This window comes from Colletotrichum fioriniae, assembly GCF_027942845.1.
Source record: "Colletotrichum fioriniae strain IMI 355084 chromosome Unknown scaffold_10, whole genome shotgun sequence".
In the NCBI taxonomy this organism is placed as follows: Eukaryota; Fungi; Ascomycota; class Sordariomycetes; order Glomerellales; family Glomerellaceae; genus Colletotrichum; species Colletotrichum fioriniae.
This window is the reverse complement of record NW_027076846.1, coordinates 2,216,350-2,243,848: the sequence shown is the minus strand read 5'-3', so window position 1 is coordinate 2,243,848 and position 27,499 is coordinate 2,216,350. Positions and strand designations below refer to the sequence as shown.

At 53.5% G+C, this 27,499-nt stretch overlaps 10 protein-coding genes across 10 annotated transcripts; 5 read left to right on the top strand and 5 right to left on the bottom strand.

Annotated features, from left to right (window-relative positions):
- Window positions 1-538: 538 nt before the first annotated feature.
- On the bottom strand, window positions 539-2,833 carry DCP2 (mRNA-decapping enzyme subunit 2; the record flags this gene model as incomplete). The annotated part of the gene is made up of 1 exon (XM_053197909.1): window positions 539-2,833. The coding sequence occupies one exon, from the start codon at window positions 2,831-2,833 to the stop codon at window positions 539-541; it is 2,295 nt and encodes a 764-aa protein (XP_053044697.1).
- A 2,413-nt stretch (window positions 2,834-5,246) lies between these two features.
- Window positions 5,247-5,982, top strand: N0V96_008622 (uncharacterized protein; the record flags this gene model as incomplete). The annotated part of the gene is made up of 2 exons (XM_065758402.1): window positions 5,247-5,254; window positions 5,454-5,982. The coding sequence occupies 2 exons, from the start codon at window positions 5,247-5,249 to the stop codon at window positions 5,980-5,982; spliced, it is 537 nt and encodes a 178-aa protein (XP_065613157.1).
- A 1,458-nt stretch (window positions 5,983-7,440) lies between these two features.
- On the top strand, window positions 7,441-8,891 carry RNR2 (Ribonucleotide-diphosphate reductase (RNR), small subunit; the record flags this gene model as incomplete). The annotated part of the gene is made up of 4 exons (XM_053197907.1): window positions 7,441-7,470; window positions 7,560-7,826; window positions 7,897-8,230; window positions 8,284-8,891. The coding sequence occupies 4 exons, from the start codon at window positions 7,441-7,443 to the stop codon at window positions 8,889-8,891; spliced, it is 1,239 nt and encodes a 412-aa protein (XP_053044695.1).
- Window positions 8,892-9,511: 620 nt separating this feature from the next.
- N0V96_008620 (uncharacterized protein) lies at window positions 9,512-10,085 on the bottom strand (the record flags this gene model as incomplete). The annotated part of the gene is made up of 2 exons (XM_065758401.1): window positions 9,512-9,910; window positions 10,014-10,085. 2 exons carry the CDS (start codon window positions 10,083-10,085, stop codon window positions 9,512-9,514), a joined length of 471 nt encoding a protein of 156 aa, XP_065613156.1.
- Window positions 10,086-10,626: 541 nt separating this feature from the next.
- Window positions 10,627-11,682, bottom strand: N0V96_008619 (uncharacterized protein; the record flags this gene model as incomplete). Its single annotated transcript, XM_065758400.1, has 2 exons — window positions 10,627-11,418; window positions 11,677-11,682. The coding sequence occupies 2 exons, from the start codon at window positions 11,680-11,682 to the stop codon at window positions 10,627-10,629; spliced, it is 798 nt and encodes a 265-aa protein (XP_065613155.1).
- A 1,469-nt stretch (window positions 11,683-13,151) lies between these two features.
- OAC1 (Mitochondrial oxaloacetate carrier protein) lies at window positions 13,152-14,047 on the top strand (the record flags this gene model as incomplete). Its single annotated transcript, XM_053197904.2, has 2 exons — window positions 13,152-13,752; window positions 13,809-14,047. The coding sequence occupies 2 exons, from the start codon at window positions 13,152-13,154 to the stop codon at window positions 14,045-14,047; spliced, it is 840 nt and encodes a 279-aa protein (XP_053044692.2).
- Window positions 14,048-14,257: 210 nt separating this feature from the next.
- On the bottom strand, window positions 14,258-15,406 carry CTU2 (Cytoplasmic tRNA 2-thiolation protein 2; the record flags this gene model as incomplete). The annotated part of the gene is made up of 2 exons (XM_065758399.1): window positions 14,258-15,365; window positions 15,399-15,406. 2 exons carry the CDS (start codon window positions 15,404-15,406, stop codon window positions 14,258-14,260), a joined length of 1,116 nt encoding a protein of 371 aa, XP_065613154.1.
- Window positions 15,407-16,590: 1,184 nt separating this feature from the next.
- N0V96_008616 (uncharacterized protein) lies at window positions 16,591-17,153 on the bottom strand (the record flags this gene model as incomplete). The annotated part of the gene is made up of 2 exons (XM_065758398.1): window positions 16,591-17,063; window positions 17,150-17,153. The coding sequence occupies 2 exons, from the start codon at window positions 17,151-17,153 to the stop codon at window positions 16,591-16,593; spliced, it is 477 nt and encodes a 158-aa protein (XP_065613153.1).
- Window positions 17,154-22,484: 5,331 nt separating this feature from the next.
- N0V96_008615 (uncharacterized protein) lies at window positions 22,485-23,770 on the top strand (the record flags this gene model as incomplete). The annotated part of the gene is made up of 2 exons (XM_053197901.1): window positions 22,485-22,715; window positions 22,772-23,770. 2 exons carry the CDS (start codon window positions 22,485-22,487, stop codon window positions 23,768-23,770), a joined length of 1,230 nt encoding a protein of 409 aa, XP_053044689.1.
- Window positions 23,771-25,835: 2,065 nt separating this feature from the next.
- On the top strand, window positions 25,836-27,086 carry N0V96_008614 (uncharacterized protein; the record flags this gene model as incomplete). Its single annotated transcript, XM_053197900.1, has 1 exon — window positions 25,836-27,086. The coding sequence occupies one exon, from the start codon at window positions 25,836-25,838 to the stop codon at window positions 27,084-27,086; it is 1,251 nt and encodes a 416-aa protein (XP_053044688.1).
- Window positions 27,087-27,499: the final 413 nt, after the last annotated feature.

Genomic DNA, 27,499 nt, shown 5'->3' with positions numbered 1-27,499 from the left:
CAACCTAGCTTGAGGTACTATAATGCCAGTCCAGCTGGACAAGTAGACCGGTGCGGGCCGCTCTCGAATGTCACGCCACGGTGCATGGCTGGGAACGGGAAGACAGCCACGTGGGATTGCGCGGGGGCGGGGTCTGAAAGGTGAGCCCATATATCAACGCTGGCTGGTACCCAGTGCTTCTCCGTCACCTCGAGCATCACCGTGTGGATTTTTAAGACAACGTGGCTTATTTAATATCTGAAGCATTGGACCCAATGACTGTTGCGAAACTGGTAAATGAGGTGTGTCCCAGGGTATAGTTTTCCTGCCTCGATATCCCATCCTGCACCTTAGCCCTTCTCCCCCAAGCAATGCTTTGCCACCTTAAAAAAAAGCGTTTGGAATCCCATCAACCCGTCGCAATGCAACACCGAAAGCAAAAGAATTACGAAACACAAATCAAGCGTGAACCCCAGAAAAATCGCGCGGTCAACTCCTGTATTCCTCTTCACCCGGTCACCCCCCATATCGTTCAATCGAGGCATCGAGGCATTGAGGCCTACTTGCCGTTATTCGCAACTGATGCCAAATAGCCAAGCAGAAAGCTTCGGTCGGCAGGAGAAATCGGCGTCTGACTGCCGCGACGAGACTCTGACAGGCTCTCCGGGGCACCCTGGCCGCTTGCAGAGGCCAGAGAAGCCACACGTGATCGCATACTCCCGTCCGGAGCCATCATCTCTCTGGCCTTTCCCTTATCCTCGAGAGCAAAGCCAGGCCCGGGGCTCGGCGACTGAGGCTTGCCAAAAAGCGATAGAAGCTTCTGCCTCTGTTCGGGGGGCATCTGTGATTTCTGCTGCAGCCCAGCAGGTGCCGGGAGAGCGGATGCTGACGGCGGGCTGGCCAAACTGGCTGGCTTGTCGACCCCGAAAACCGAGGCTAAAGCAGGCGCACGAGGGCCAACAGGTTTGCTCATGTTCTCGGCCCTCTGGAGGATCTGATTCGAGTGCATCTGGGGCGAGTGATTGTTGTATATGGCGGAGTTGTTGTTCGCAGCTTGATGATAGAGACCTCTGTTCTCCATCGTTCTCGGACTATAACCCCCAATAGTCTGAGGGCTTCTGTGCTCTTGTCTGCCGAGTTGAGACTGGAGCGACAGCGCTTGAAAGGGTACCTGAGACGTCGGATCTGAAGCGCTTTGAGGTGGCCTGCTGAGAGGACTGCTTGAAGCTGGCTGAACTCCACGGAACACGGGACTGGGAACCTCCTGGTTGCTAGCCTTTACGGTCGATATGCCCTTCAATAGAGCAGCGCTAGCTGTAGTTCCGGGCAGTTCGACGGGTTGGTTGGCAGGTGGGGAGCTGACTTCAGGGTTCTTGAACATGGAAAGGAGAGCAGACCGATGCGCAGGATCGACAGGCTGCTGGGCCCTCATGGATGGACTTCCCTGGGGGTGTGCTACGCCTGCCCCCGACATGTTAGGCGACTGAGGATACTGAGGAGCTCCATTTCCATGGAGTCCGATTGGCCACTGACCCTGCCCCTGAGACGCGGATCCGTAGGGCTGCTGGTTTGCCTGACGAGCCTTATCTGGACTAGCTGTTCTTGTGTCCGACTTGAGCACTCCCAAGAGCGCCATAGAGTGATTGGAGAGGTGACTGCTAGGCGGCTTGGGCTGATACATCATGTTCTGGCCTTGCTGCTGGAACTGTGCTGGTTGGTACTGAGCATTCGCCATGGTTTGGCTGACAGTCCCCTGTGCGTGTTGAGGGGGCGGCGGGGGTGTGCCGTCGGCAAATGCGTTTCGGTTCAGCAGAATCTTTTGAGCTTGAGGCGGCAATGGTTGAGGGTGCCTCAGGGGTGGCTGTGGCAGTTGAGCAGGGCCGCCCATCATCGAAGGGCCGTACTGCCTAGCTTGAGGATGAGCCGAGCCGGGCTGCTGAAAAGCCCAGGCTTGTGGTGTCCCATCTGGACCGATGGGGAAAGCCGGCGGAGCTTGATAACTCGCCAGCGGTGCCCGTTGCTGAGGGTGATGTTGGCCATGAGGACTTTGAGGCTGTGGAGCCTGCCTAATAGTGTGATCGAGAGGCGTATGAGGGAGCTGCGAGACTGGAACCCCTTGGGCGACTGCTTGATTCTTGGCCTGCAGGATAGCGAGCAGCGATGCGCCCTTGTCTGCTCCAATATCCGGAGAAGCTGGCTTCGATGTTGCTTGTGCTGCCGTCGGATGGACCTTTAACAGACGCTGCAATTCCTGTGTTGCACCTTCCAGAGTATCAAGACCTGGCGTCCGAGTCGATACATCAGTCGCGGGTTCGGTTTGCCAAACTTCGTCTTCAGTGACAGGCTCCTCGTGAAGAGAGTACGGGTTGAAGTGCGCCTCGTTGGCAGCCTTGACAGCATCTTTTCTCTTTTGCTGCACGACCCATTTCTTCAAAGGAACCAGAAAGGGCGCAACCATGTAAAATTTGTTCGCATTGGCGGCGGCGGCGGCCTCGTTCTGAGGTTGGTTCCCTTTCTTTCGAAAAGCGGGTAGCTCGGATAGTTTGTACCACTGAATCTTGCTGATCTCCTTCCTCGTCCGTGGCTCAAAGTGAGTGTCCATCGGTACGTCGCGGAAGACGTAGAGCCTCAACTGCTGCTCTCTCATGGTGACCTCGATATACTTGACGTCTTCTCTGTTTTTGGGAACCAGGCCAGCAGCATGCAAATCATACCCTGTCTCCTCGTATACCTCACGAACGGCGCACTCAAGGTCGTCTTCGTCCTTGTTGATCTTTCCACGAGGGAAACTCCAGTTGGCGCCCTTCTTCCAGCCTTTGACCAAAATTGTCGAGTCCATAGCCTCATTGAGCATGATGGCTCCCCTCACAGGTACTCGAGTCTTATACTGCAAGAACTCCTCAAAAGCCTTTGTATGATTTTCGACCGAAAACGGAGCTAGTAAGGGACAATGTTGGAAAATCCGAAGACTGAAACTTCGAAGTGTCATTGAAGGAAGCGTGGGGTCAAGGGGCCGGACGAAGTCTTCGTAGAACCATTGTGCCTCCTCTATTTGGAAGCAGATGCGAGCAACGGACGACAGGTCTTCTTCAGGTAGGTTGATGATAAATCGGACACATAGATCGTCCAACCCTATGTACTGTTAGTCCTGCCGCAGCAACTGTCATGAGTTGATGGCGCAAGGCTGAGTAGCTATCGCCGTGTATCTTCCAAGGTGTGGGGCAACCAACAATCTTCTAACTGCATCTTTTCTTCGGCCATGTTGCGCGATGGCTAATAACATGTCCTAGGGACGATGTCTCTATTTTAGTCGGGTGTACCTGGTGAGGGAGTGAAGGTGACGAAATGCTCCTGGCAATGAGTCTGTGTTGAGGTCGAGATGAGGAGCTGTTGCATGGTACGGAAGGAGAGGCTTGGGGTTCGGTCGGGCTCGAAGCTTTCCGCTTGCGACCGGAATGCGCGTGCTGCAACGAGAATCGGCAGCGACGGGCAATTCAGCGGATTAAGGTGGATGGAGTTGTAGGACAGGCGTGGCTTCCCAGGGATGCGGCGTGTTTATTGTTTGGAGCGGATGCGCTGACAAGCGGCCTCTCGGATGTGGTGATGATTTGGAGTTTGGGCGAGGTAGGATGCGGAGTAGTGACGGGCACTGCACGTCTTTGTTGACGATGGCAGATACTGCAACGTCAGGCAGCTAAGGTAAGGTAGGTAAGGTACAGCGTACTCCGTAAGGTAGCTGGCATACCTACCCGTTGACCCGTTCCTCGAGGCGCCTGACTGGACGTGGCAGATGCCGTGCTCGCAAACTGCTTAGCGAGCTCATGATTGGGTGCGACTTCCCCAGCTCCGCACGCGTCAAACAGCGCACTGTCCCATCACGCGTCCAATCCAGCGATGGCTACAGTGCGCATAGAGCTTGCTGCCAAACTAGGTACCATGACACAGCCCGTCTCTCCAGCTTGTCAACCACATCAGATCAACACCTCGCTTCCATCCGGTCTCGACTGGTCCCTGTCAGCTATATGTTGCCTCAACTGCTGAATGAATTAAGCATGGAGGCCAACAGGCAAGCTCCCTCAATGGCCTTTCATCCTATGACAATTTTCTCTTGATGGAATGCACCCGAGAGGTGGGAGCTTCCTTGATACAAGGGGCGAACTTTGAAGATTCTGGACAATACACAGCCACGGTATGGCTGTGCACGTACATCACTTGCCACACTTGCGTGGCTGGTCGTGCCGAACGCTTTCACTGCTGAGTCTGCTGGCAGCTTCTCAAAGTGTGCTGCATTACATGCAATTCAGGGCCATTGAAGACCAGTCGCGGCGCACGCTCATTGGTGACCAGCCAGCTGGCCGCTGCAGCATGATGTGAAACGACTGCGGTCTAGCCTGCTCAGACCCCACTGAAGAGGCCTCTCGGAACTGAGGCAAGTGCATTGGCGTGCAGTGACCGACAAAATTACATCATGATGGTAGTCTGGTCCCCTGACTTGTCAAAACAGGAATTCTGGGCGCCCGCGGGGGAAAACAAGCGTCCAAGGGACCAGCCTCTTGTAACTTAGCTACAACCTGACCTACGTAGTGTGTAATGAGCACAAGAGGCAACTTGATCTACCATACTACCCATACAACCCATACCTTACCATACCTTGGCAACTCGGACCCTGCCAGCCAGCTTCCCAGCTTGTCTCTCAACACCTACTTATATCACCAAGGCCGTTCCTCTCGCTCGGTTGCCGCAGCCGTCTTGGAATCTCTTGACCTTTGACAACCTTACATTCAGGACTACCTACCAGCTTGCTCAGGTATTCTTACCTCAACCTACGCCAAGAGCTCACAGGACCGCGTTGCGAAAGGCCTTGTTACCAACGGTCCCGACAAGCGTGTCTCTGTCTCAGTGCGCCACTCATCACTACCAGTGACTGGGAAACACCGTTCTTCGTAATCCGGCACTCACCCACAACCTACCGGTCCGGCACTTCGCCAACGATACAACTGCAAACATGGCCAGTCTCATCGCCAAGTGGGTCAGCAAGAAGATTCTTGCTGAGAAGGTTGAAAACAAATTTGGCCGCGAGGTATGTTACCTTTTTCCATCTGGGCCCTGCGCTCACCCGCGAGATTATGGATCCACGAATAGATTGTACTGACCTCATCACCAGGACCCTTATTTTGAAAGTGTCCCCGCCACCAGGCTTGATGGTACACCCAACGGCAAGGTCAAGAAGCGCAGAAAGGCCTTGCCGCCTGGTCTTTCCAAGCAAGATGGCGAGGTTTTGACCAAAGTCAAGAGAAGAGCCTACCGTCTCGATCAGTCGCTTTTCAGCTGCTGTGGTGTGAAATTTGGATGGGGTAGCGTCATCGGCTTAGTTCCTGCGTAAGTGCCTCCTGTCCTCCCCTGCTGCTGCATCACCCCCACAGTCCCCATTCGGCTTATCGACAAGACGACGACTAACATCATGTTGGCTGTAGTGTTGGTGATGTTCTCGATGCTTTCATGGCCATGATGGTGTTCAGAACCTGCTCTAAGGTCGAAGGTGGACTCCCAAATTCAGTCAAATCCCAGATGATGTTCAACATCATTGTCGATTTCGTCATTGGCCTGGTGCCATTCGTGGGCGACATCGCCGATGCTGCTTTTCGCGCCAACACCAAGAACGCCATTCTTCTCGAGGAGCATCTTCGCGAGAAGGGAAAGAAGAACCTGAAGCGTAGCGGAGCTCCCATTCCTGCTATTGACCCGAGTGAGGCAGATGAATGGGATCGCTTGCAAGGCGACCGCACCCCGCCCGAATACGTCAGCCGTGAGCCTTCTCGCAATGGACACATGTCAGCAGGCCGCCATGAACGCGCTCCAACTGCTCCAGCCGCCGCTGCAGTCAAAGAGGAGCGTTCCGGCGGCCGAGGCTGGTTCGGTTTTGGAGGCCGCCCGAGGGTTGATGACGACGTTGAGGCGGCTCGCGATCCCAGAGACAGACCTGCTCGTCAATCGCGTCGCTGAGGTAGATTATCGGCTGCTCAAGGCATTCCTTCTTAGGCAGAAGAGTTGAGCATCAAAATTGGCGATGACGACACAAGGAATTATCTGTCGAGATTCGCGGGGGTTGGAGAGCACGCTTAGCGTTTGCGCGTAGCCCATGGATGGTCAAAAGGCGACGGACACTTGGTCTGTCTGGCATTTGATGCTTGTTTTACGAAGACTTGGACGAAGAAGATGAACATGACACGATACCTTTTCTTTTACATACCCACGCTGCTTTAGTTGAGCTGTCGGATGTTTAATACGGTTCACTAGCAAAATCGAGGCCTTGCAAAGAGTTGACGTGTACGTGACACATGAACTGTTTGGATCTGGATGGGAATCCGAAAATCGGTGTCCGTGCCAACGGTCAATTTGACGATCAGACTGGTGATGGTAATTCCGCTTGTCCGCTTCCAACGCGTCGACCCGCAGCCGAGAGTCATACAGTCAGGATTTGTCGATGCTTAGACGAGATTACATAGCTAATGAGTCTTGGATGGGCCACTTAGGTTCCACTGAAGCTGGAGCTAGGACGTGTTCAGTTTATCAGATCTGATCTGATACCTGACATCGAAGTACCTAGGGGAAAGATGGGCATGGAACGCGTCGAGTCGTAACGCCGAGGACGGATACAGCTCAAAAAAGCGTGTACAGGGCCGGGAGATGGGGCTTGTAGGCGGGAATGGGATATATGGAACGTGTGTGGCTCGGCCGAAGCTCTCGAGTCTCCGGACAGAGCTTGCTCTGGTTTCCCGGTCATGACATCGTGTTGCCTGGTTGGCGTGCCGGGGGTGGAACGCAAGCGGCCACTTCGGCGTCGTAGCTCGACCCAACTTATAAATGATGAGCATGTTGAAGAGGGAAAAAAGGACCAAAAAAAGAGGGCTGGGCCTGGCATGTTCCGTTTGGGACCACATTCGGTAGACTTTTCTGCGCCAGGTCTTGGACACTTTGCAGGGTCTGCAAGTGGAAAGGTGAAAAGCGAGACAGGATCCTTCCACTTTGGAACGAAACGCGCCGGCGATGCCCCTGGAAGACGCGCTTTTTAGTGGGGTGGAGGGGAATTGACGGCGCGTGAATTCAGCTTTAAGTGCTCTGGGCAATCAGGCCAGCTTCCACAGCCACCTGCGAAAAAGGTACGAAGCTCGAGGTACCCAAGTACTTACTCCGTAGAAAACACGAAAACGCGAGTATCCCTGCCCTGTGCTCAACGCGTCCCACTACCTAGCGCTCGGTGCTGCTTGCCCGCTACATAAACTCTGCCTTTCCAGAGTTCCCCTACCATCAACAGACATCTTCTTCACTCCCAATCACGACATCACCACAACCCAAGACAGATTTACGCCCTCAATTACTTCTTCCAAAGTCTTGTCTTCCCCTTCTTGCATTCAATCGCCCTCATTCTTCTTCTCCCGCCGCATTTCACACACTTCCGCCATGTCTATCGAAGTCACTCCGTCCAAGCAGGTAAGTAAACGTCACCACTCAGTTCAGCCGAGCTTGACTCTGGCCCACGCGCTTTCTGCACTCGCAATCGCTAACAACCATTTCTCCAGGCCGCTGCTGCTCTCGACTCCTTCAAGATGGAGTCTCCTGTCAAGAAGCTCAACTTCAACCCCGCCGACAAGGAGAACCAGCCCCTCACATCCGACGTTACCACCGCAACCGAGAACACCGAAGTTCAGACAAAGCCCACACAAGAAGTTATCAAGAACGAGAACAAGATTGTCATCGCTCCCGGCATCAAGGAGCAGGAGAAGGATGAGCCTCTCCTCCAGGAGAACGGCCAGCGCTTCGTCCTCTTCCCCATCAAGTACCATGAGGTATGTGAACGCGTCGCAAGACGCGTAAAGTGGTTTCCTCGGTGGACCATGACTAACTCTCGACTCCCAGATCTGGCAAATGTACAAGAAGGCCGAGGCTTCCTTCTGGACCGCTGAGGAAATTGATCTCTCCAAGGATCTCCACGACTGGAACAACAAGATCAATGATGATGAGAAGTACTTCATCTCTCACATTCTTGCCTTCTTCGCCGCATCGGACGGCATAGTCAACGAGAACCTCGTTGAGCGTTTCTCCGGCGAGGTCCAGGTCCCCGAGGCTCGTTGCTTCTACGGCTTCCAGATCATGATGGAGAACATCCACTCTGAGACCTACTCCCTCCTCATCGACACCTACATCAAGGAGCCTGCGCAGCGCACGTACCTCTTCAACGCTATTGACACCAGTATGTTAACAAAGCCCGCACCTACATGACCGCATCGCTAACTCGCATCACAGTCCCTGCCATTCGCAAGAAGGCTGACTGGGCCCTGAAGTGGATCAGCGATGAGAACTCCTCCTTCGCTCAGCGTCTGGTTGCTTTCGCCGCTGTCGAGGGTATCTTCTTCAGCGGTGCCTTTGCCTCCATCTTCTGGCTCAAGAAGCGTGGCCTCATGCCCGGTCTGACCTTCTCCAACGAGCTTATCTCCCGTGACGAGGGCCTGCACACCGACTTTGCCTGCCTCTTGTACTCTCACCTCAAGCACCGCCCCAACAAGCAGGTCATTGAGGACATCATTGTCGATGCCGTCAAGATTGAGCAGGAGTTCCTCACTGAGGCTCTGCCCTGCGCTCTTCTCGGCATGAACTCCAACTTGATGAAGCAGTACATTGAGTTCGTGGCTGATCGCCTCCTGGTCGCCCTTGGCAACGACAAGGTGTACAAGTCTTCCAACCCCTTCGACTTCATGGAGAACATCTCCCTTGGTGGCAAGACCAACTTCTTCGAGAAGCGTGTAGCCGATTACCAGAAGGCTGGTGTGCTCAACAGCACCAAGAAGGCACAAGAAGAGACCAAGGTTGAGGGAGAGAATGGCGGAGACTTCGCTTTCGATGAGGACTTCTAAATCATCTTCGAGCGCCTGAAGTTTCTGTTGTTTCCTTTTCCCTCATATACCCTTGTACATTGCACACGCATGGTGTTTGCCAGAGCGTCTTTTCACACGCCACACTCAAACCCCCTCCCCTCACCTGAGCTGAGGTTTTAGAGCTGTTTTCCCTTTTCGTACATACATGGCGTTGGCGGGGATCATTTTAAGGGAGTTGGAGGTTCCCAAGGGTTGGTTGGATGACTGTGGAAAATGGGGCATGAATGTCTTTGATGGATAATGTACCGCAGTGATTCTCTTTTAGTAATCGCATATGACATAACAACGACCAAACGTTCCTCTTTTGTGATGTGTTGCAATGTCCTCCACCGGTGGCTTCTGTTGAGCTTATGTGCTTGCGTTGTTGCCACTTTGTTGAGATTTGCTCCTATAATTCGTCCTAAGTCCTCCTGATGTATGCGAGTAAGCTTCTGCAAGACTCTTTGAGACCCTTTCGACTAGTGATTTTTTTTCTCCATGATGTATGTGCTGACCACACCTCGCCCAACATATCAGCATCAACCTCGTCTTCTACCCACGAGCAGCATCGCATCTCGCACTCCTGGTTGACCACCCCAGCACTGACCCAATCCCGATCCTCATTTCTTGCCCTTCTTCTTCTTCTTTCCACCAGCACCTCCACCTCCAGCAGCAGCCTGGGGTTTCTCCACAGGCGTCGCCGCGCCGCCCGCCGGCGTGTCCTCCCCGCCTGCGTCGGCCATTGGCTCGTCCTTGGGCGCGGTGGCATCCAACGTTGCCGGTTTCGAGGTGGACATTGTGCGGCCCAGGGCGCCGAGGCAGGTGATGAGGCGAGAGACCTCGGCAGCCTTCGTGGTGCGGTATTTGAGGGCGACGCCGCTGACCGGGTCGAAGGTCTTTATGACGAGGGAGCCGCGCGGGGGTTTGGCGTCGGTCATTGTTGCGTCTTCTGCGGGTGCGGCGGCGGCGGCATCCTCCGAGGTCTTGGTCTTTCGGGGTTTGACTGCTTTGATGGAGTACTTTGTTGTGATTCTAGTCTGTTTTGGGGTTGCGCTGGAGGTTAGCTACTACGTTTCCCGTCGTTCAAGGTTGTCGAATGGGTGAGCATGAAGACGGACTTACGGTCGTCGGGCGGGCCTGGAGGAGCAGAGAGGACTGCTCCAGCCATTCCTGGCTGGTCTTGTAGGTCGGCATTGCGATGTGATGGTGGTGACGGGGGTGGGGGAGAGGAGAAAAGGCGACGGCCTTGCGCGGTGGTTCGGTCTGGATGCGCCCTCGTGGGGGGTGTCGTCGATGGATGAGTGGCTAAGCAATGGCGGTTCGAGTCTCTTGAGCAGGTAGGTTCGACGAGTGTTCGCTAGGGTGTCATGCGCGCCGTGGTGGTCGGGGTGACGTTTGGTGTCGTGAAAGTAGCCTGGCTTGGGTGGAGGATGCAATTTTGGTGGGGTTCGGCCATCCCAAGTTGAGGTACCCCGACCTTGCATGCCTGGCGAGGGGCAAGTTTAAGCCGCACACTTGGGACTATTACCCCAAGCTCTAACACTTCACAATCCTAATATGCATATTTCCAAGACAAGTTCAGAACCAGAGACTTCCTAGGGTCCCACACAATCCATTCATGTCGACTTTTTTTCAATGGCTTGGGTATCTCGTATCCTAAACTCCGAAAGTAATTGAACTCCCCAGACCGCCATTTCGCAGCTTCTAAATTTCCTACATTGGTGTTCCAACCCCTTCATGCATGAGGATCGGGTACCCAGAACATCACATCTTGATCTGCCGTCGCAAAAAAGTTGTACCGCGGGTTGAATGCCAACACCGCCGCCTCTCGCTTTTCCTCCAATACCCAGGTAGCATCGTGGGTCTTGTTCTCGTTCTGGGGCGGTGTCAAGATATCCCAGACCAGGACATCCTTTGGACCACCGCTCAGAACGTAACGGCCGTCCACAGAGAAGCAGCAATCACCGCTGCTCTCGATTGTGGGCTGGTCCGTCTTCAGCATACTGCCATTGATAGTGCTTGATGTCTCGCCAGCCGCCAGCCGCCCGGTTCCGCCCTCGGGCTTACGCAGATACGCCTTTAAGCTCCCGTCGAAAGCATCGAGTACGAAGTGACCGGGGCCGCGAGTACCCACGAGTATATGCTTGCCGTCGTTCGAGAATTCCAGCTTTGTCCAACCCCTGACTACGAACTGAGAGTCCACGTGTCTGCCGGCGTCGACAACATCGAAGGTCGCAAATGGCGCCTTGTCGTAGTTGCGGCAGTCATATAGCAAAACACTTCCGCTGTTCGTACACGCGACAGCAAAAGTCTGCCCCGACGGATCGTATGCGGTGAGATATGGAGAGTTGAGGTTCAGTTGGCCGCACCATTGCTTCGTCGAAATATTCCAAAGGCGCACGGTATTGTCTTGGCTACAAGAGATGAAGTTATCAGCGCCTGGGTGTATGGCAATATCTGTGACGCTCTTTTCGTGGCCCTCAAAGTATCGGATGAAGGAATTGTCGTGGGTAGCCAGATATCGGATCTGATCTGGTAGGTGTTAGCCAATGTACGTCGGTTTGAGCGTAAGAGCGCCTACCGTTTTGCTTCGTACTTGCGTAGATGATGCTGGAGCTCGTATGTGTGAACTTTGCCAGCTTGACGCCATACTTCTTGCTCAGCAAGTTCTTCTTGTGTATACCCTCCTTGACGCTATAAATCTGAATTGTCTCGTCGCTCTCGGAGGTCATGAGAAGCTCGCCCGGATCATCGAAGTCGAGCGACAGCACGTGTGGTTGCGGACGGCCATCCTTGATGTCTTGCCTCTTGAAAAGCTGAGAACCAGTCAGTTAGAGAGCTCCCAATACGGTTTTTGGGCACTCCTTGCCTTTGTTGGGCGAAATGACGATATGGCTTCGCTCAACGGGGTAGTATTGTTGGTCGCCAGAGACCGCGTGATGTTGAGCGAATTTCCATTGGCTGGGGTCGACTCGCGATGGTCCAAATCCATAGGCGTCGAAGCCATGATGGGCTCTTTCGGGATTCCGAGAGCTTTACTGGCTGACGCCTCAATTGGTGCTGTCGCGAGCCGTGAGCAGACCTTGTTCTCGTCGCAGGAAGAAATTTGAGGTTGTGCGGCGAAGTTCGGCAAGTTCCTTTAAGATGAAAGTGAACAAGTGTGGTCGTCCTCAGGTTGCAGGTATGAATATGTGGACGAGAAATCAGACCGCGTTTTGTCATGCGATGCGACTGAAGGATGCCAAAGAGCTTCCCCAATTCAGTTTCGCGGGGTTGTGGTGATGGGAGAGCTTACCTTACCGCGCCACAAATTTTTGCACCACCCCTGGCGTGTCTGGGAAAGATACTCAGCCACACCTTGCAATTACAGCCTCCCATCGTTGACAAAGCGCGACTTCGCATTGGAAACTGACGTCCCAGCAATGGGCCAGCTAAATTGACGCCCATGTTTTTGGTCAGGGTCTGGGGTACCGAATACCGACTTAGGCCGCTGTGGCCCGCGAACCCTGCCAATTGGGACCTACAGACGCCGGGATCGGCAATGGCTATCCACGGCCATATTGACTTTGAGCAAGAAAAATCCCAATTTCTCTTCCGCGCGCGGAGCTTACTGAGAGACCTGTAGACCTGTAGCCCCGGTAAAAGAGTCAATCCAGTCACGTCAACCCAGTGCCAGCCCGAGGGAACTCAAACCACATCTCAGTCATATCGCCAACTTCCTCTCTCGAGTTGCGCGCATTACGGCGAACGGGTTGTCGACGAGTAGGCTATGTAAGAATCTGCCCAGCAATTTGCATTTGTCGATGTTGACTGGCTATCGACTTGCCACGACGTCAATGTTGCTGACCCGCGCTGTTCCGTCATTCTAGGTACTAGCATTCCGAGATCGCGGTGTCACTCTTTTTCCTCTCTCTCCTTCCAAACGAAACCCGATTATCATAGGATTCGCGACCACAAATCACCAGCATCTTAGACATACCGATACCCATTTCATTCTTATCTCTGCGACAAGACCAATTGACACAATGTCAACAACCCTTGGGCAAGTCATGGCCCGCAGTTCGGCATCCGCAAGACCAGCGAAGCTAACCTTCGCAACAGCGCCTTCATCGCCGGCGGCATTGCCGCCTGCGGCGCTGTAACGGCCACGCATCCCTTCGAGACTGTCAAGATCCGGTGCGTCTGATAGCGACGACGCTCGCTGCTTCCCCGCTCCCTGCCGCCGGCAACGCGCTGACCCCTCCCCCCGACGTGTGCAGAATGCAGTTGCAAGGAGAATTGAAGGACAAGGGACACCAGCCGCATCAGTACAGAGGCCCTCTGCAGGGTGTCTCTGTTATCGTGCGCAATGAGGGCGTGAAAGGAATCTACCGCGGTATCGGCTGCGCATACATCTACCAGGTCCTGCTGAACGGATGTCGTCTTGGATTCTACGAGCCTATGCGCGAAACCCTGTCGACTCTTATCTTCAAGGACGGCAAGACACAAAGCCTCGGCATCAACATGGCTTGCGGTGCTGGATCAGGCATCATGGGTGCCGCCGCCGGCAGCCCTTTCTTCCTTGTGAAGACACGGTTACAGAGCTACTCTCCCTTCATGCCCACCGGCACACAACACAAGTACCGCAATGCCTGGAACGGTATGACCTCAATCTACGGCGCCGAAGGCATTCGGGGACTCTACCGTGGTGTTGGTGCGGCCATGATCAGAACGGGTTTCGGTAGCTCCGTGCAACTTCCTACCTACTTCTTCGCCAAGCGGAGACTGGTCCGCCACTTGGGTATGGAAGAGGGTCTGCCTCTGCACCTTGCTAGCAGTACCGTCAGTGGTTTCGTCGTTTGCTGCGTGATGCATCCTCCTGGTAAGTTTCAGCCTGCGATTTGCGTGAATATCCTCGTGTACTAATCCTCATGGCAGACACCATCATGTCTCGCCTGTACAACCAAAACGGAAACCTGTACAAGGGCGTCTTTGACTGCCTGGCCAAGACTGTCCGCACTGAAGGCTTCTTGGCTATTTACAAGGGTTTCCTGCCTCACTTGGCTAGAATCCTCCCCCACACCATCCTTACCCTGACCCTAGCGGAACAGACAAACAAGCTGATGAGGAAGCTTGAAGACCGCATCCTGCCTTCGGCTACCATCCAAACCCCATGATCAACCACTGATCTTGTACCTATTATATCAGCGTTCCTTGCATATATGGAGTTAAAAACGAGCTGGGTAGACGGGGTGGATATGTCGCGAGCCGGGGATCGGCTTCTGGAGAACATATGGGGGGTTGGCTAGAAATGTGGTCAGGCAGAATAAGGTCACGCCGACAGGCCGGCTGGCGGAGGTGCTTTGAACGCGCATTTTCTTTTCGATCTATCCATATATAGACCGTTCGCATCCATAACATAGTTTCCCTGCGGTGCGCTTCCTGCTGTCGTCAATGTCCTCTCCAATTTCACCCTTCCATCGGGCATCTCCTTGTGCATCTACATCCATGCCGCAGACCGCGCACGCATCGCCATCGCTCTCTCGTGTCAATTTGCCGCTAGTGCGAACGACGTTGGCGACGACGGAGGGATAGCTCTCCTCCACCTCCTCAAAGTACCGCGCCATAACGTCCTCAATGCTGAGCTCCTTGTGCGAGACAATAGCATTACTGCTTGGTCCCGCTCCCTGGGCGAGGTCCTTCAAAGACGGTATCAGGCCCGCATACGTGATAACCTCCCGCCTAAAAACGTCTCGAAGGAGGTAGTATACTAGAAGCATCGTCTTCTCCCTCCCTCGGACAGCCTCCTCGCCGCCCTCCGCGCTCTGCTCCTCCCCAGCACGAGAAAACGTCGTGACGGGAACGGGACCGTCGGCGACCTGCCACGGCACGGCGAACCCGCGGCCCTTGGCCGTCTCGGCGAGTGTGAGCTCGGCCAGGGCGGTTGTGGTGCACCCCAGTAGCAGCGCGTGGCACTGCCTCTCCACGGCCAGCGACAGCAGCAGATTCCGCACCAGGAGCCTCAAGATATCCACCCGCGACGTGACGGATGGCAGAGCCTCGAGGAGGCCGCTGAGCTGCTGCGCGGGCGCGAGGCCGGGCTGCAGGGCGGGAAGGACGGACCAGTCTATCGTGTCCAGCTTGAGGGCTTCGCTCAGCGGGACGATCTGCATCGAGAGATTGGGGAACTGCTCTTTGTAGTTTTCAAAGAGCAGGCTTGCCGACGATGAGGTCGCGGCGTCTGCGGCGTTTGACAGGTCGGTGTCAATGTGGACGACGTGCACCTCGTACGCGACGCGCAGGTTTTTCTCCTTAAGACCCTGGAGGTTCTTGTCGAGCACCTGGACCAAGGAGGCCGACGAAGGGCCGAGGGAGAGGCCGAGGAGGTACTTTGCTCTTGCGTCGGGGGCGGTGCCGAGCTTGTCCTTGACATCGCGGTATGGCTGAGCGAGGCGCTTCACGACTCTTTGGACAATGTGCTGCTCATAGCAAGTCCTGCGTGTGCTTTGGTTAACTCTCTGTAGAAACTTGGACATGGAGCATATGCAAGTTAGATGACGCTTACTCGCAAAGAGGATCCTTTCTCACTTTCAAGACGGTCGGCGTCTTGCATCGCCGGCATGGGCGAGGATCCATGTTGCTGCTTATGATGGCGGGTCGGGCCGCAATGAGTGACGTCGGACTACTAGAGATGGGCTCAGATGGGGTTATTCGGTTTGAAAGTAGTCGAGTCAAGCTGTTCTCGAGTATAAGTATTGTATCCTGTGCTTTGACCTGGCCAATGTGCAAGAGGTTTGGTGCAGGAGTTAGTTGTCGATGAGAAAAGTGAGAGTAAGGTTCCGCCACCACAGTTGACTCAGACTCAGTCTTTCTTTGGTGTGTGTGGTTTGAAATTTTTTGGCCCGATCTCGTCTTTCTCCATTGCCCCCCCGCGACGATTACCCGACGTCTATTGAAGTTAACACACGAAACAAGTATCCTAAAACCTCAGAAAATAGACAATTTGTAATAATCAATCTTGAGTTATTTTCAGGGTCATCATCCTCCGGGCAACTAGCATCACCTTCTAATTTTTATGCGCAACCTTCCTCTCACAGGAAAACTAAGTTCTAGCATCCGTATTGAAAAAAGAAACCAGTGCTTTATATAGCCACCGGATGTTGTATTTAATGTCTCATTGACCGTATCATGAAGCTGGCGTCGACTAATATGAAATTTGATCATATGGAACTAAGTAACTTATCCCATCCTAAAGAGCGTCCAGATGAACTCAATTCGAGCTCATGAAAAGATGCAGCCTAGGGGATGCTTCTCAAAGAATCCACGGTCCTTCGCCCAAGCATTCTTCAGAATTTCCCTTCCCTCAGATGCCACTGCCTTCGCTTGGTCTTGCGTGCCCCAGCCCTGCACTGTTGTGCCAAACCCGATGAGATGGACGGCAACATGAAGTAATGTTCGGAAGGCAAAGTCGGCATCCATTACACCGTAGCCGCTGACGAAACCTTGGATAAACCAGATTCCGGCTTCCATGTCTTTGTATAGCTTCAGTTCGTATAGTTCCGCAATCATCTGGCCTAGATCAAGAGGTTTGACTGCAAGCTGGCACATCTCCCAATCGACAACAAGAAGGCGGTTATGCTCATCATCCCAAGGTTTCCCCTCTAGAAGAATGCTAATGAATTGTGAGTAGTATGATCGGAATGGAAGTGTTTGGAACAGCTTACTTTCCGGTCCAGAAGTCGCCGTGTATGACCTGCAGGGCTTTCTCGTCTACCATCTCCCTCTTCACGCTGTCCACGATGTCTGCAAAGATATCATTACAATCACCCAGAATATCCGGATATCGTGTGATGGAATTGGGGAGTCGTTCATAATTCATCCATTGCTTCAGTGTTTGCATTTCCTTGTTTCCTGCTGCAATATCGCGAAACTTGAGCTGCTCTTTTGAGTTACTCCAGTCATGGAATGACCGAAGCCACATACCCACCGCCTTTCCAATGTCGAGGCACTGCGACTTGACTGGCTCTAGAGTTGATATTCCCAGACTAGAGGCTGCGAGATACTGGCTTGCATAGTTCTTGAGGCTCAGGGGGCTTGGCTGGTATGCTTGAACCTGGGTATTGGTCTCCTCATTGAAGTAGAACAGCTTCGGTGTTGCCACGCTGATCTTTCCTCCGGTATATGGTGGAAGTGCTGAGATATCTTTCAAGCAGCTTTCTTCGATCCGCTGCATGAGGTCAGCCATTGATTTTCTACTGGTCGAAGATATAGGGACTCACGCATCTTGACGTGGGGAGATTGAAATCGGGACTCTGAGCGACGAAGCCCTCGCCATGCTTGACAGCTACCTCGACGGTCCCATCGATCAGCGGCTCTAGCAGCTTCACATGAAAGATGAAGTTGGTTGTTCCTCCACTGAGGAGGCGTGCAGACTTGAAGGAGTATGGCGTGCCGGCCAACTCCGCCTTGACCTCACGAAGCACACGATCCGATGTGCTTTCGTCTGCCATCGCGATTATGAGACTTGCGAACGAAGCTCAAGAAGACCAGTTTTGTCACCTGTCCGAGGAAGCGGGGATAGCTTGCGATGTCTGTATCGGTTTGGAGAGTGAGGCGTATGAAGTTCGTGTCACATACGAAGCAATTCACGAAATCACTGGAACACTTTCGAGCAATGAACGAAGGAAACGACGGATTTTATCCGAACGTCGCCGGGAACGCTCTTTACATTTGTTATCTTCCAGCAAATTGATCGGGGTGTCGCTTCCCCAGAACAGGTTGAATGACAGGGCAACAGCAATCTGCAGCTAAAAGGCAGATGAGTCATTCGGCGAGAAGTTTCAATCTCTTTCATCGCATCGCGAAACCCGTAGTCCTTGAAATGTATCGTCAAATAAAAGACCAATCCAAGGCACCCACTTGCTGGACTGCTGTGCTGGCCGTCACGAGGAATCATTTGCCTAGAGTATCGCAAAGCATTGTAGTATATGTCCAGTACCAGCATTATGCCTCTGCCGCATTGAATGGCTAGGTACAACGAAATCCAAGTTGTTGTATCGAAGCAACCACTAAGCGACAAGCGCGGAGAAAGCAATCCAATCATAGAATTATCCAAGTCAGCTTGGCTTGCTCGCTCACCGAGATAACTATCCCAGCGTCAATGAGAATTCGGTTTCTTCGTTCTCTAACGGGCACACGAATTTGGGCCTTCGCGTTAGACAAGCTCTTATCCGAGCGAGCATTATAGAGAAAGTACTAAGTCTCGCAATACAGAGGTCGAGGCCGACGTTCTCGATAATTTGTATACATTACAGGACTTTGCTCTACCAGGGCGCCGCGCATAGCTGAACACAAGCTGTTCTGCGAGGCGTGTGATATGATGCACCACTTACACTCACTGATAGGCCCGATGAAAGACGAAGTCGACTAGGTCAAACAACGCCATCCACTACCAACGACCTCGGCATGCTTACGACCAAGGCTGATCATGTAAGCTCTAGAGGATCCTCAACGACTACAAAATTCTATGCCTTTTTGGATGTAAACAGAGGCCACGGCGTTGCTGATCACTGTGCTACGTCCGAGAGGTAGTCGAAGCCAACCCTTCTTCACGTTAAACATGACTTCTATGCAATCTAGAGGCAGAAGGAGGAGATTGAGGGTGGGCAGCGGGAGGAAGTGGAATAGCAGTAGTTGCCCTTGGCAGTGTCAGTAGATCAAACGACACATGCAACTCCAAACCCCAGTCTCCTGTCAATCGGTCCTTATCCTACGCAGGTCAAAGTCAAAGTCTCACCAGAGCCCATTGGTGGTTTTTGACTTGGCTTGAGACGGTTTGGAATACTACACCTAGTCTCTGTCGGGACAAACGGATGACCCACTGGAAATTGGGTGGTAGGATAGTTTCAATTCGAGTTCAGCCACAACAGCATAAGAGAGGATAAGCGGCCAACCACCGGGCCGCACCGGGCTTGTACACTAACATATGCCAGATCCTGATCTGACTGGGGGCTGAGCGCCACGGAAGAACGGTTCGACGAGCCGTGGGCGAGGATGCTTATCTGAGCACTTCACCGCTCTTCCCGACGGATCGATTCTGTGGGCGGCTCTGGAGAGGAATCAATGTGGCGGAGGTATGCTCCGGAACAAGTTCGACTTGGAAAGAACAACCGCGAATAGCTCTGACAGCTCTTTACCGAGCGGATGGGACGTGGGATGGCGGGATATCAGGGTGATCCGTCTCGGAGCCGCGCTCACACAGCGTGAAGTCTTGGCAGGGGACCGGGACTGCTTTGCGCGGGTTGAGAGAGCGGCAACTATTGAAGCTGGAACATGACGTTGATGCGTAGTGGATATGAGCGTATCTGTAGCTTGCTCGGATGAACTGAAAAGTGACGGACCGCATGTTGTGCATGGGCAATGGGCTTGTGAATAGAAGAGAGATAGAATGCAGTTAGACCACGGACATATGACGCCTAAGCGCGCTCGGTCGACGAGGTTGAGGCCAAGTCTGGGCGCCTAAGAAATAACGCGCTTCGAATTTTGTTAGATTTGGAGAAAGTATTGGGCATAGTGTCATTTCTATTCTCCTATTCATATCCAGCTAAGAAAGTCGAGGGAAGTTCTTGCTTGCGTCCGGCAAGCGCCCTGCATGTAGAACTGATTTGCTTGTGATATACGTAGTACAAAGTACAAGTAGCAGCGTCAGAAAAAAGTCCAAAAGCAAAAATCAGGAACGGATAGAAATGGAGACTTAGGCAACATGTTCGGACCGTCAGAAACCAAGGTGGTGGGGAAAGCAAAACGCAACAGTCGGGACTTTGGTCTTGCATCACACATGGCACGAGGGAGTCAGGGAGTCAGGCATTGAGATGGGACGAGATTCTTCTATTTGGAACAGGAAGAAGACCCACATGGGAAACAGTGAATGGCCAATGCAGCCGAGCGATCCAGAATGTCCAGGTAGGGCCGCAGAAGCGTTTGTAGTGAGACGGCGGTCGCGACCTACCCCCTTTTCTACTACCTACGGTCCACGGAGTACCTTATTATCCAATGATTCGTAGGCATCGTTCCTGACTTTTTCATCGTCAGCTCCGTAGTTCACTGCTGTCTGGCAAATGGCTGGCAGGCGGGGACTGAGAGACTTGGAGTTGCATCCCAACCACTCGATCAAACAGCTTCGGGGGTGAAACGGGGCGGTGCTGGTCGCTCAGTGCTTCACCCACTTCTTGGCCCGCCACTACCTTAGGTTAGGTGCTTACTGTGTAGTAGCCAACGTTGAGGTGATCATAAAATTCGTACTTTCTACTTGAAGACTCCTGAGGCCCTGCAGTCTCTGCACCAATGAGCCTGGTACAGTACACCTCACTCTTCTGCAGCCCAAACAGGGTGAGATGCCGTATATTCTGGATACCTCTACCTAGACTTTTAGCCGACAAGCAGAAGAAGGCTTACAGATAGGATCAAGAGGCGGGAGTCAGGCACATGCATGTACCTTGTGCAAGTATTCCACACTTTCCACGCAGCAAGCAAGCACTGCAGCAGGCACGCTCAAGCGCTCAGATGCGCCAATGACCACTTCCGTTGAATCCCCTCGATTCCCGACCACCTCTTCCCTGTCTCCCAAGCCTGTCACCTCCAAAAACGCTGCTCTTGTTTCTTTGAATTCAGACACCGTCAACCACTCATATGGGAGCCGGTGAGCTGATTTGGAGTCCTCTCCGCAGAACCCCTCCCCAGGCCCCATGAGGCACTTTAGGAGATGTGGCCCAGAGCAATGCACGTCTGTAAGTCGCTGCGCTTCTTTCTGTTCTAACTTCTGCCCGTGCCGTGGGGTCTTGATCAATTGTTCCTGTTTTGATGATCCCACTCGGGTGTACCTGAATTGAGCATTGATTACCTTAGGTTGTTGTGAATGATAATCAAACCGGCAAGAGAACGGAGTAATCATAACACAAGATACTTTGTACCAATCTACGCAGTACACTCAAAGCACCCGATTCTGCCCCCTGGGACCCGAGGTACCTCCCTGAAGGCTCAATATCATCTCATCAACAATGCCAACCTGGTACCAATGGTCCAATGCCACTGCAATGCATTAAAGAGAAAGGGACCCCACAAACTAATTTTGTCCTCTCTGCGCCCATTCGTCCACCTTCAGATGGCGCCTCTGATCTCTCCCTCTCAAGCTTGATGCAATGCGCCCAGCGACCCAGGTCTGCCAGGAACCTTTGGTGCCGACTGGGGCAATTGGATTCGAACCTGCCGTGAGGCGTGCCTGCTTCTTCTTTGCCTGCGACATCGCTGTGCCGATCAGCGCCCCTCCCCTCAAAGCTTAACTCTGACGGGCACCACTGCAATTATAATCACCACCAAGCTTGGCTTGGGGCCGAGACTTTTAATTCCAGACTTTTTTTCGACTCGTCCAATGTGTCCATACCTAGCTGTCCCTTCACTCGTCACCGCCATTGGAGCTCTTTCGGCATCGTCATTGTCAACTCACTCCCGTATAGCCCGCACCGCCCGCTTCCTCCTCCCGTTCGCTCCTCTTCTCCCCTTCCACTCTCTCGTTTTGAATCGTACCGTAGCTTCAGGTTCTTTCCCCACGTCTTGGCTCTTTATTCCATCGTACACATCTCGCCCCCTGCAAGTAAATAATCGGCACTTGATCTGTCGTCAATTCCACCACACTGCATCAGGCCCGCGGCTTGACTCCGTCACTCATTTGAGGTATTTGACACGGCGCTACGGATACATAGGTACTACATGACCTTATTGCGAAGCCCACCGACCCTCACCGCATCTTGACATTCCATTTATTTATTAAACACCATACCGCTCTGCCCGACCCCCATCCGTTACACAGCGCTCTTCATCCCCTTGCTGCCATCACTTGTCCCTCAAACTCGAGATTCGTCTCCTTTCCTTGGCATCCCAAGTTTCACCACTCAAATACCTGACCTCTCAACCCCCCGGCACAAGACATTTACACACGACACGCCCGTGCGAAAGGAGTCAACGCTGAAGCTCCTCCTTCTCCTTCTTTGCTGCCCCCCTTTCCACAGCAACACTGCGCGCGCGACCCGTCTCGTCCCGCCTTGCACACTCGTTTCCTCCCGTTTACCTTTTTGTCCAAACACATTTTCTGGTCCTTCTCTCGTTTTCGCAAGGGCAGCAATCAGCATAAACAAGGCCCCAGTTGGTCCCAGCAAAACTACAACGGCAATCGAGCAAGGGCACGATAATAGAGCCACCACCGACGCGCGACTCCCACTCGGTATATCCACTTCCAGCCACCTCGACTTCTTTCTGCCTCGTCCAACACCCGACTTGACCTTGCAGAAATCCTTTGGCTACCTTACCTACGGATACCTGGACTAATACCCGGAGATCCAACGCTGCCGGCACTGCCTAGTCGCATCGCTTGCTCACCCACCGCCGCCATTTTCTACAAGTCTCTCGTTCTTCGGCAACTCTGCGTCTTTGCCCGTTCCGCCCACTGTCGTATCGTTTCCCGGACGGACTTTTGCACGGGAATCTCTTTAATGTGCGACTTTACGCGACTGCCATCCTACTTACACCCACAACCACACGATACGAATTAATATCTTCACCATGACGACCATGGCTCAGTCGCAGATTCAGCTGCCTACGCCGCATCCTGCACCAAGCTTGGACGTCACCATTCCACCATCCTCGATATCTCTCCCCACCGATCCCAATTCTCGACTTCGAAGCCGCTTGGCTCTGGACACCTATTCGTCGCCCGTCAATCAAAACGGCAGTTTCGAATTCGACCGTGTCGTGAAGAGCGGCTACCTGCAGAAGCGCACGCAGAAGACAAAGGTTCGTAGGGCGTGTATCTCTTTGTGCTTGAAGACCGTTCCTGACCAATTGTGCAGACCTGGAAGTCAATTTACTTCGTCCTCCGACCCAATTCGCTCTCAATCTACCGATCTGACAAGGAGGACAAGCTGCGACACAAGCTGTACCTCGCCGACTTGACCGCCGTTGCTTTGCTCAAGGACCCCAAGAACAAGAGAAAAAACGTGTTTGGACTCTTCTCACCGGCGAGGAACTACCACTTTCAGGCTAGCAGTAGCCACGATGCAGAGGAATGGGTAGATCTGATTAGGAGTCATGCCCGGATTGAAGAGGAACACGATGAGCTGCTCCTTGCGAGCCCGAATGGCAAGCGACAATCCTACCTGGTGGTTGGCAGATCGGCGCAGGCTGGAGACATGGCACGAACCGAGAGACTTGGATCAAGCTCTCCTGAGCCGCTGGAACCTCCAGTGCCGCGCTTTGTTGGCTCAGCACATCGACGCCCATCGCAGATGGCGGATACCGCTGGGTACTCCGGCAACGAACTCGCCTCGCATTCAGACTTCTCGGACAACGAGATTCAAAGGATACAGGGCATGTCTATCGAGGACCTGGCGGTTCAGTCGCCAGGCCAAGGTAACCAGAACCGGCCAGGTCTCGACCGTAATGCGAGCCAGCTTAGCGGTCTCAACATTGAGCAAGACCCGGATCGCGTCATCTGGCAGGGCTGGCTTTGGTTCCTCCGCAGCAAAGGTGGCGTGAAGCAATGGAAGAACCTTTGGGGTGTACTCCGGCCAAGAAATTTTATCCTCTACAAGGACGAGTCTGAGTACACGGCGCAGTTTATTCGACCAATGTCAGCAATAGTCAATGTCGTTGACATTGACCCGGTCAGCAAGACCAAGAAGCACTGTCTGCAGCTCATCACCGAGGAAAAGAGCTACCGATTCTGCGCCCACGACGAAGAATCTTTGATTCATTGCCTTGGCGCATTCAAGAGCTTGTTCGCCAAAAGACGAGAGCTCGAGACGCGGGGTCCTACAGGAGGAAACCAGCCCACTACGAATGCGGCATGAAGCTGCAAGTCATTCCTAGGCAACCCCCAGGATTTCTTTTTAAGCGGGAGTTTTGCCATAGCCTTTTTTTCTCTTTCTTTTGTTTACGAAGCATGACGCAATGATATTTATTTGGGACTCTACAGAGTCGGAGGAAGTGGAGGAAAACGCTTGCTAATAGCTTTTCGACTCAGCTGCAGCTACAGTAAAGTGCCAAAAGGACGACTCCGACTCGGGTACTGGTGCATTTCTTGGGAGAACGAGATGGAAAAAGCCAGGCTACTCTGGGGAAAAAGAAGCCTACCAGCCAACCGCTTTGTTTTAGTATACCCTACCTTAGTGTGATACTATGGGCAGACTATGACTGCCGACCGTCTCAATATGAGGAGACGGGTTACGAGTAACGATGATAATGAATACATATTCTATTGCATTTCTTGGTTTGCCATTGTCGTTCAGTGATGCGGAGGCTTCTGTGCTTAGATCGGCCAATATTGCTCGGGCGGACGCCCCCTGAACGACAGGAATGTCAATAAATGACCATTCTCTCACCGGGTCGCTGGCAAGTCGGTGATTTTCTCTTGTGACACAGGATCTAGCAAGCTCTCACGGCAAGCCAGACCAGGCAGGTGTTATTGACTTGATGACCGCGTTGGCCAAAGTTGACCAATGACGCTGAAGAAATTGGTTCTCCAACTTTTTGGAGGTGGGAGGGCTTCGGCACTGAGACTTGTGAGGGGGGAACTTAGGAAAGGGGGGAAACGCGAAGAAACAACGGTGTGGCGAATGAGAGTGGCGCAAACAGCTCAGACCTCTGTTGTCCAGCTCCAGCCCCGGTCGGGTGACGTGGGACCCTCTTTTATCGGACGGTCCTATCGCGCCGCGCCCCGGCCACACCAACCTCACCTCCGCTGCCGGTTCCTCTCAGTCTACGGGCCTTTTGCGCGTTTGAATGCCACCCACCTTTCTATAAGCTGCCGCCTCTGAGCTTTTTCCTTGGCTTTTTGACGACACCCCAAAATATCGTAACCTTGTAAAAATGCCTGCATAGCAATGCCGTTCCTGGCCGAGACAGACGAATCACACGCCGCAACGGCCATGTGTCCAGCAGCGGCTTACCCCTGCCCATGGCGGGGGGAACCTGACGAAGAGAAAGAGTCTCGGCTTGCTTCTTCTCTGCTGTTGGCTCTGCGATAGTCTGGATCAACAACGTTATGCACTGCTTTGAGAGTAGTTTATGTGTGTTTATTTGCAGTCTAGTATAGGGGTGTTCATGGGTTGTTTGGCTCTCCGGCTGCTTTGACTTTTCCTATAACAACGGACGGGATACGACCCTGTTGTGAGGAGAGTCCCTGGCTGGATTTGCTGCGCCGAGTCTATTCGTCCGAAGTTCTGCATCTTTAAGAGAGGCGCCTTTGACAAGTGTGATTGATTGATTGATTGATTGATGCTTCCAGATGGAGGCCCCCCTTCCTTTCTGGAGGCGACTTTTGCTCTATACCCCTACGTCTGTTTGGGCGGACTGGAGATTTACGAGTAATGCCAAGATGGGTAGGTCAGGTAAGGGTCGCGTGCTGGCACATCGGCGCTGTTCTTGAATGACTATATCTCTTTCGTTCACCCACACCTTTTTTCGCGAACAGGACGAGCTTTCTCTCTGTCCGGAGGGTTGTATCGCTGGTCTCTGTTGGTCCTGCAGGCAGTCAGTCGCCGTTCTGTCTCTTGGGGGTTTCCCTCAGCTGCTCTCCTTCAAGGTTCCATTGCGACGTCCTCGTGGACTTTCCAGCACTCTCTGCGCACTTAAGCTGGCAGATCAGGATGCTTCATATCTGATCGACGTTTGTCCTGCGCGTGTTATACAATTCGTTTTCTTCTGTTCTGGCTACTTATTAGCACTAAGAGTTGGCCATCCCCGGGTTGTCTGACTTGGCGACGCTTCTAAGAACTAGAGCTTTGTCTAGCATCCCTATATCGACACACGATCGTAGTGATCTAGAGGAAGAAACCAGCTTGTAAGGTGATTCAAGAGCACGGCGATCGTAAGAGTACCGTCCAAATACCAGCCAAATCAAGAAAACGCCGAACAATGAGGCTCATCCCCATCCTCTGGACCGTCTGGTCCCTCATCCTACCCGCCCTCGCCCAAAAGCCTCAACTTCCCCTCTTCTCAATATCCCGCTGGATAACCGACTCATCCAACGCCCGCGTCAAGCTCCGATGCATCAACTGGGCCGGCCACATGGAAGTCAACCTCCCAGAGGGCCTCCACAAGCAGCCGATAGAATACCTGGCCGACTGGATCAAGCAGCAGGGCTTCAACTGCGTGCGCCTCACCTTCTCGACAGACCACGCGACGAACCCGGGCATCACCGTCCGCGAATCCTTCGTCAACGGTGCCAAAGCAGCCAGCGTGCCCGAGACCGACCTGCTCAAGCTCTATGACCAGGCCCTCGTCCAAAATCCGTTCCTCGCAGACGGCAACGTGACGCAGCGCGACGTCTTTGGTAAAATCATCGACGTCCTCTGGGAGCGAGACATCATGACCATCCTCGACAACCACGTCAGCAAAGCCTCATGGTGCTGCAACCTCGACGACGGCAACGGCTGGTGGAAGGACGCGCGCTTCTACTGGGCCGCCAACTCGCGCTACTTCGACACGGACGACTGGCTCGCGGGACTACAGCAGATGAGCCTCTGGGCCAAGACCAAGCCCGGCGTCGCGGCGATTTCCATCCGCAACGAGCTGCGAGCGACGTGGACGCAGATCCCCTTTGCCGCGGATCAGTGGTACGGCTACGTGACGCGCGGGGCGAAAGCCGTCCACGAGGCGAACCCGGACGTGCTCGTCATCGTCGGCGGGCTCAACTCGGCCACGGATTTCACCCCGCTGCGGACAAAGAGCCTCGACACGAGCGCGTGGAAGGGGAAGAACGTGTGGGAGGCGCACAGCTACAGCTTCACGGTGACGACGCCAAATTTCGGGGACTGCAACGTTGAAAAGGCAGAGTACGGCGCCCTGTTCGGCTTCGTGCTGGAGCAGGGGAAAGGCTACACCGGACCGCTGTTCTTGTCTGAGTTCGGGGCTGCCATGCAGGGCGGGAGCGAGGACGGGCTGTCGGCTGAGGAGCACGCGTACTTGACTTGCCTCGTGGGCTATCTCGAGGATAATGACGCGGATTGGGCGTTGTGGGCGATTCAGGGGTCGTATTATGTGCGGAACAAGGTGGTTGATTTCGACGAGACGTGGGGTGCCATGGATCACGAGTGGAAGGATTGGCGGAATGGCAAGTTCAAGGGGCTCTTGGGCAACATTTTTGCCGTGACCCAGGGGCCTTAGTGTGGCTGCTGGGAAGATGAGAATGTGGACTTATACGAGATGTCGGGGTTCGGGATCGGGATGATGTATATAAATCTTGCCCGGATAATGGACAGAAATAGTTGACTATTTTAGTATTAATGTTGAGCACCGCCCTTATTCTGTGTTTGGGCGAGGACTTGACTGTACCATCGAGTACCCTGAGTGGACTTGCACATCGAGAACAGCCAGTATTTGTCGCCGTGCATCCGTGTCATCGTATCGAAAGATCATGGCGATGTAAATGATAGGTCGCCTCTGGGTTTTCGTCGTCCATTCAAGCTTGGTAGAGACGGAGCCGTTGATAAAGTGATTGGAAAAACTGGGTATCATGAATTTCTACCAATATCTAGTCCCAAGAACTGGCCAGTTTGCTGGTCTGGGTGAAGACGCGC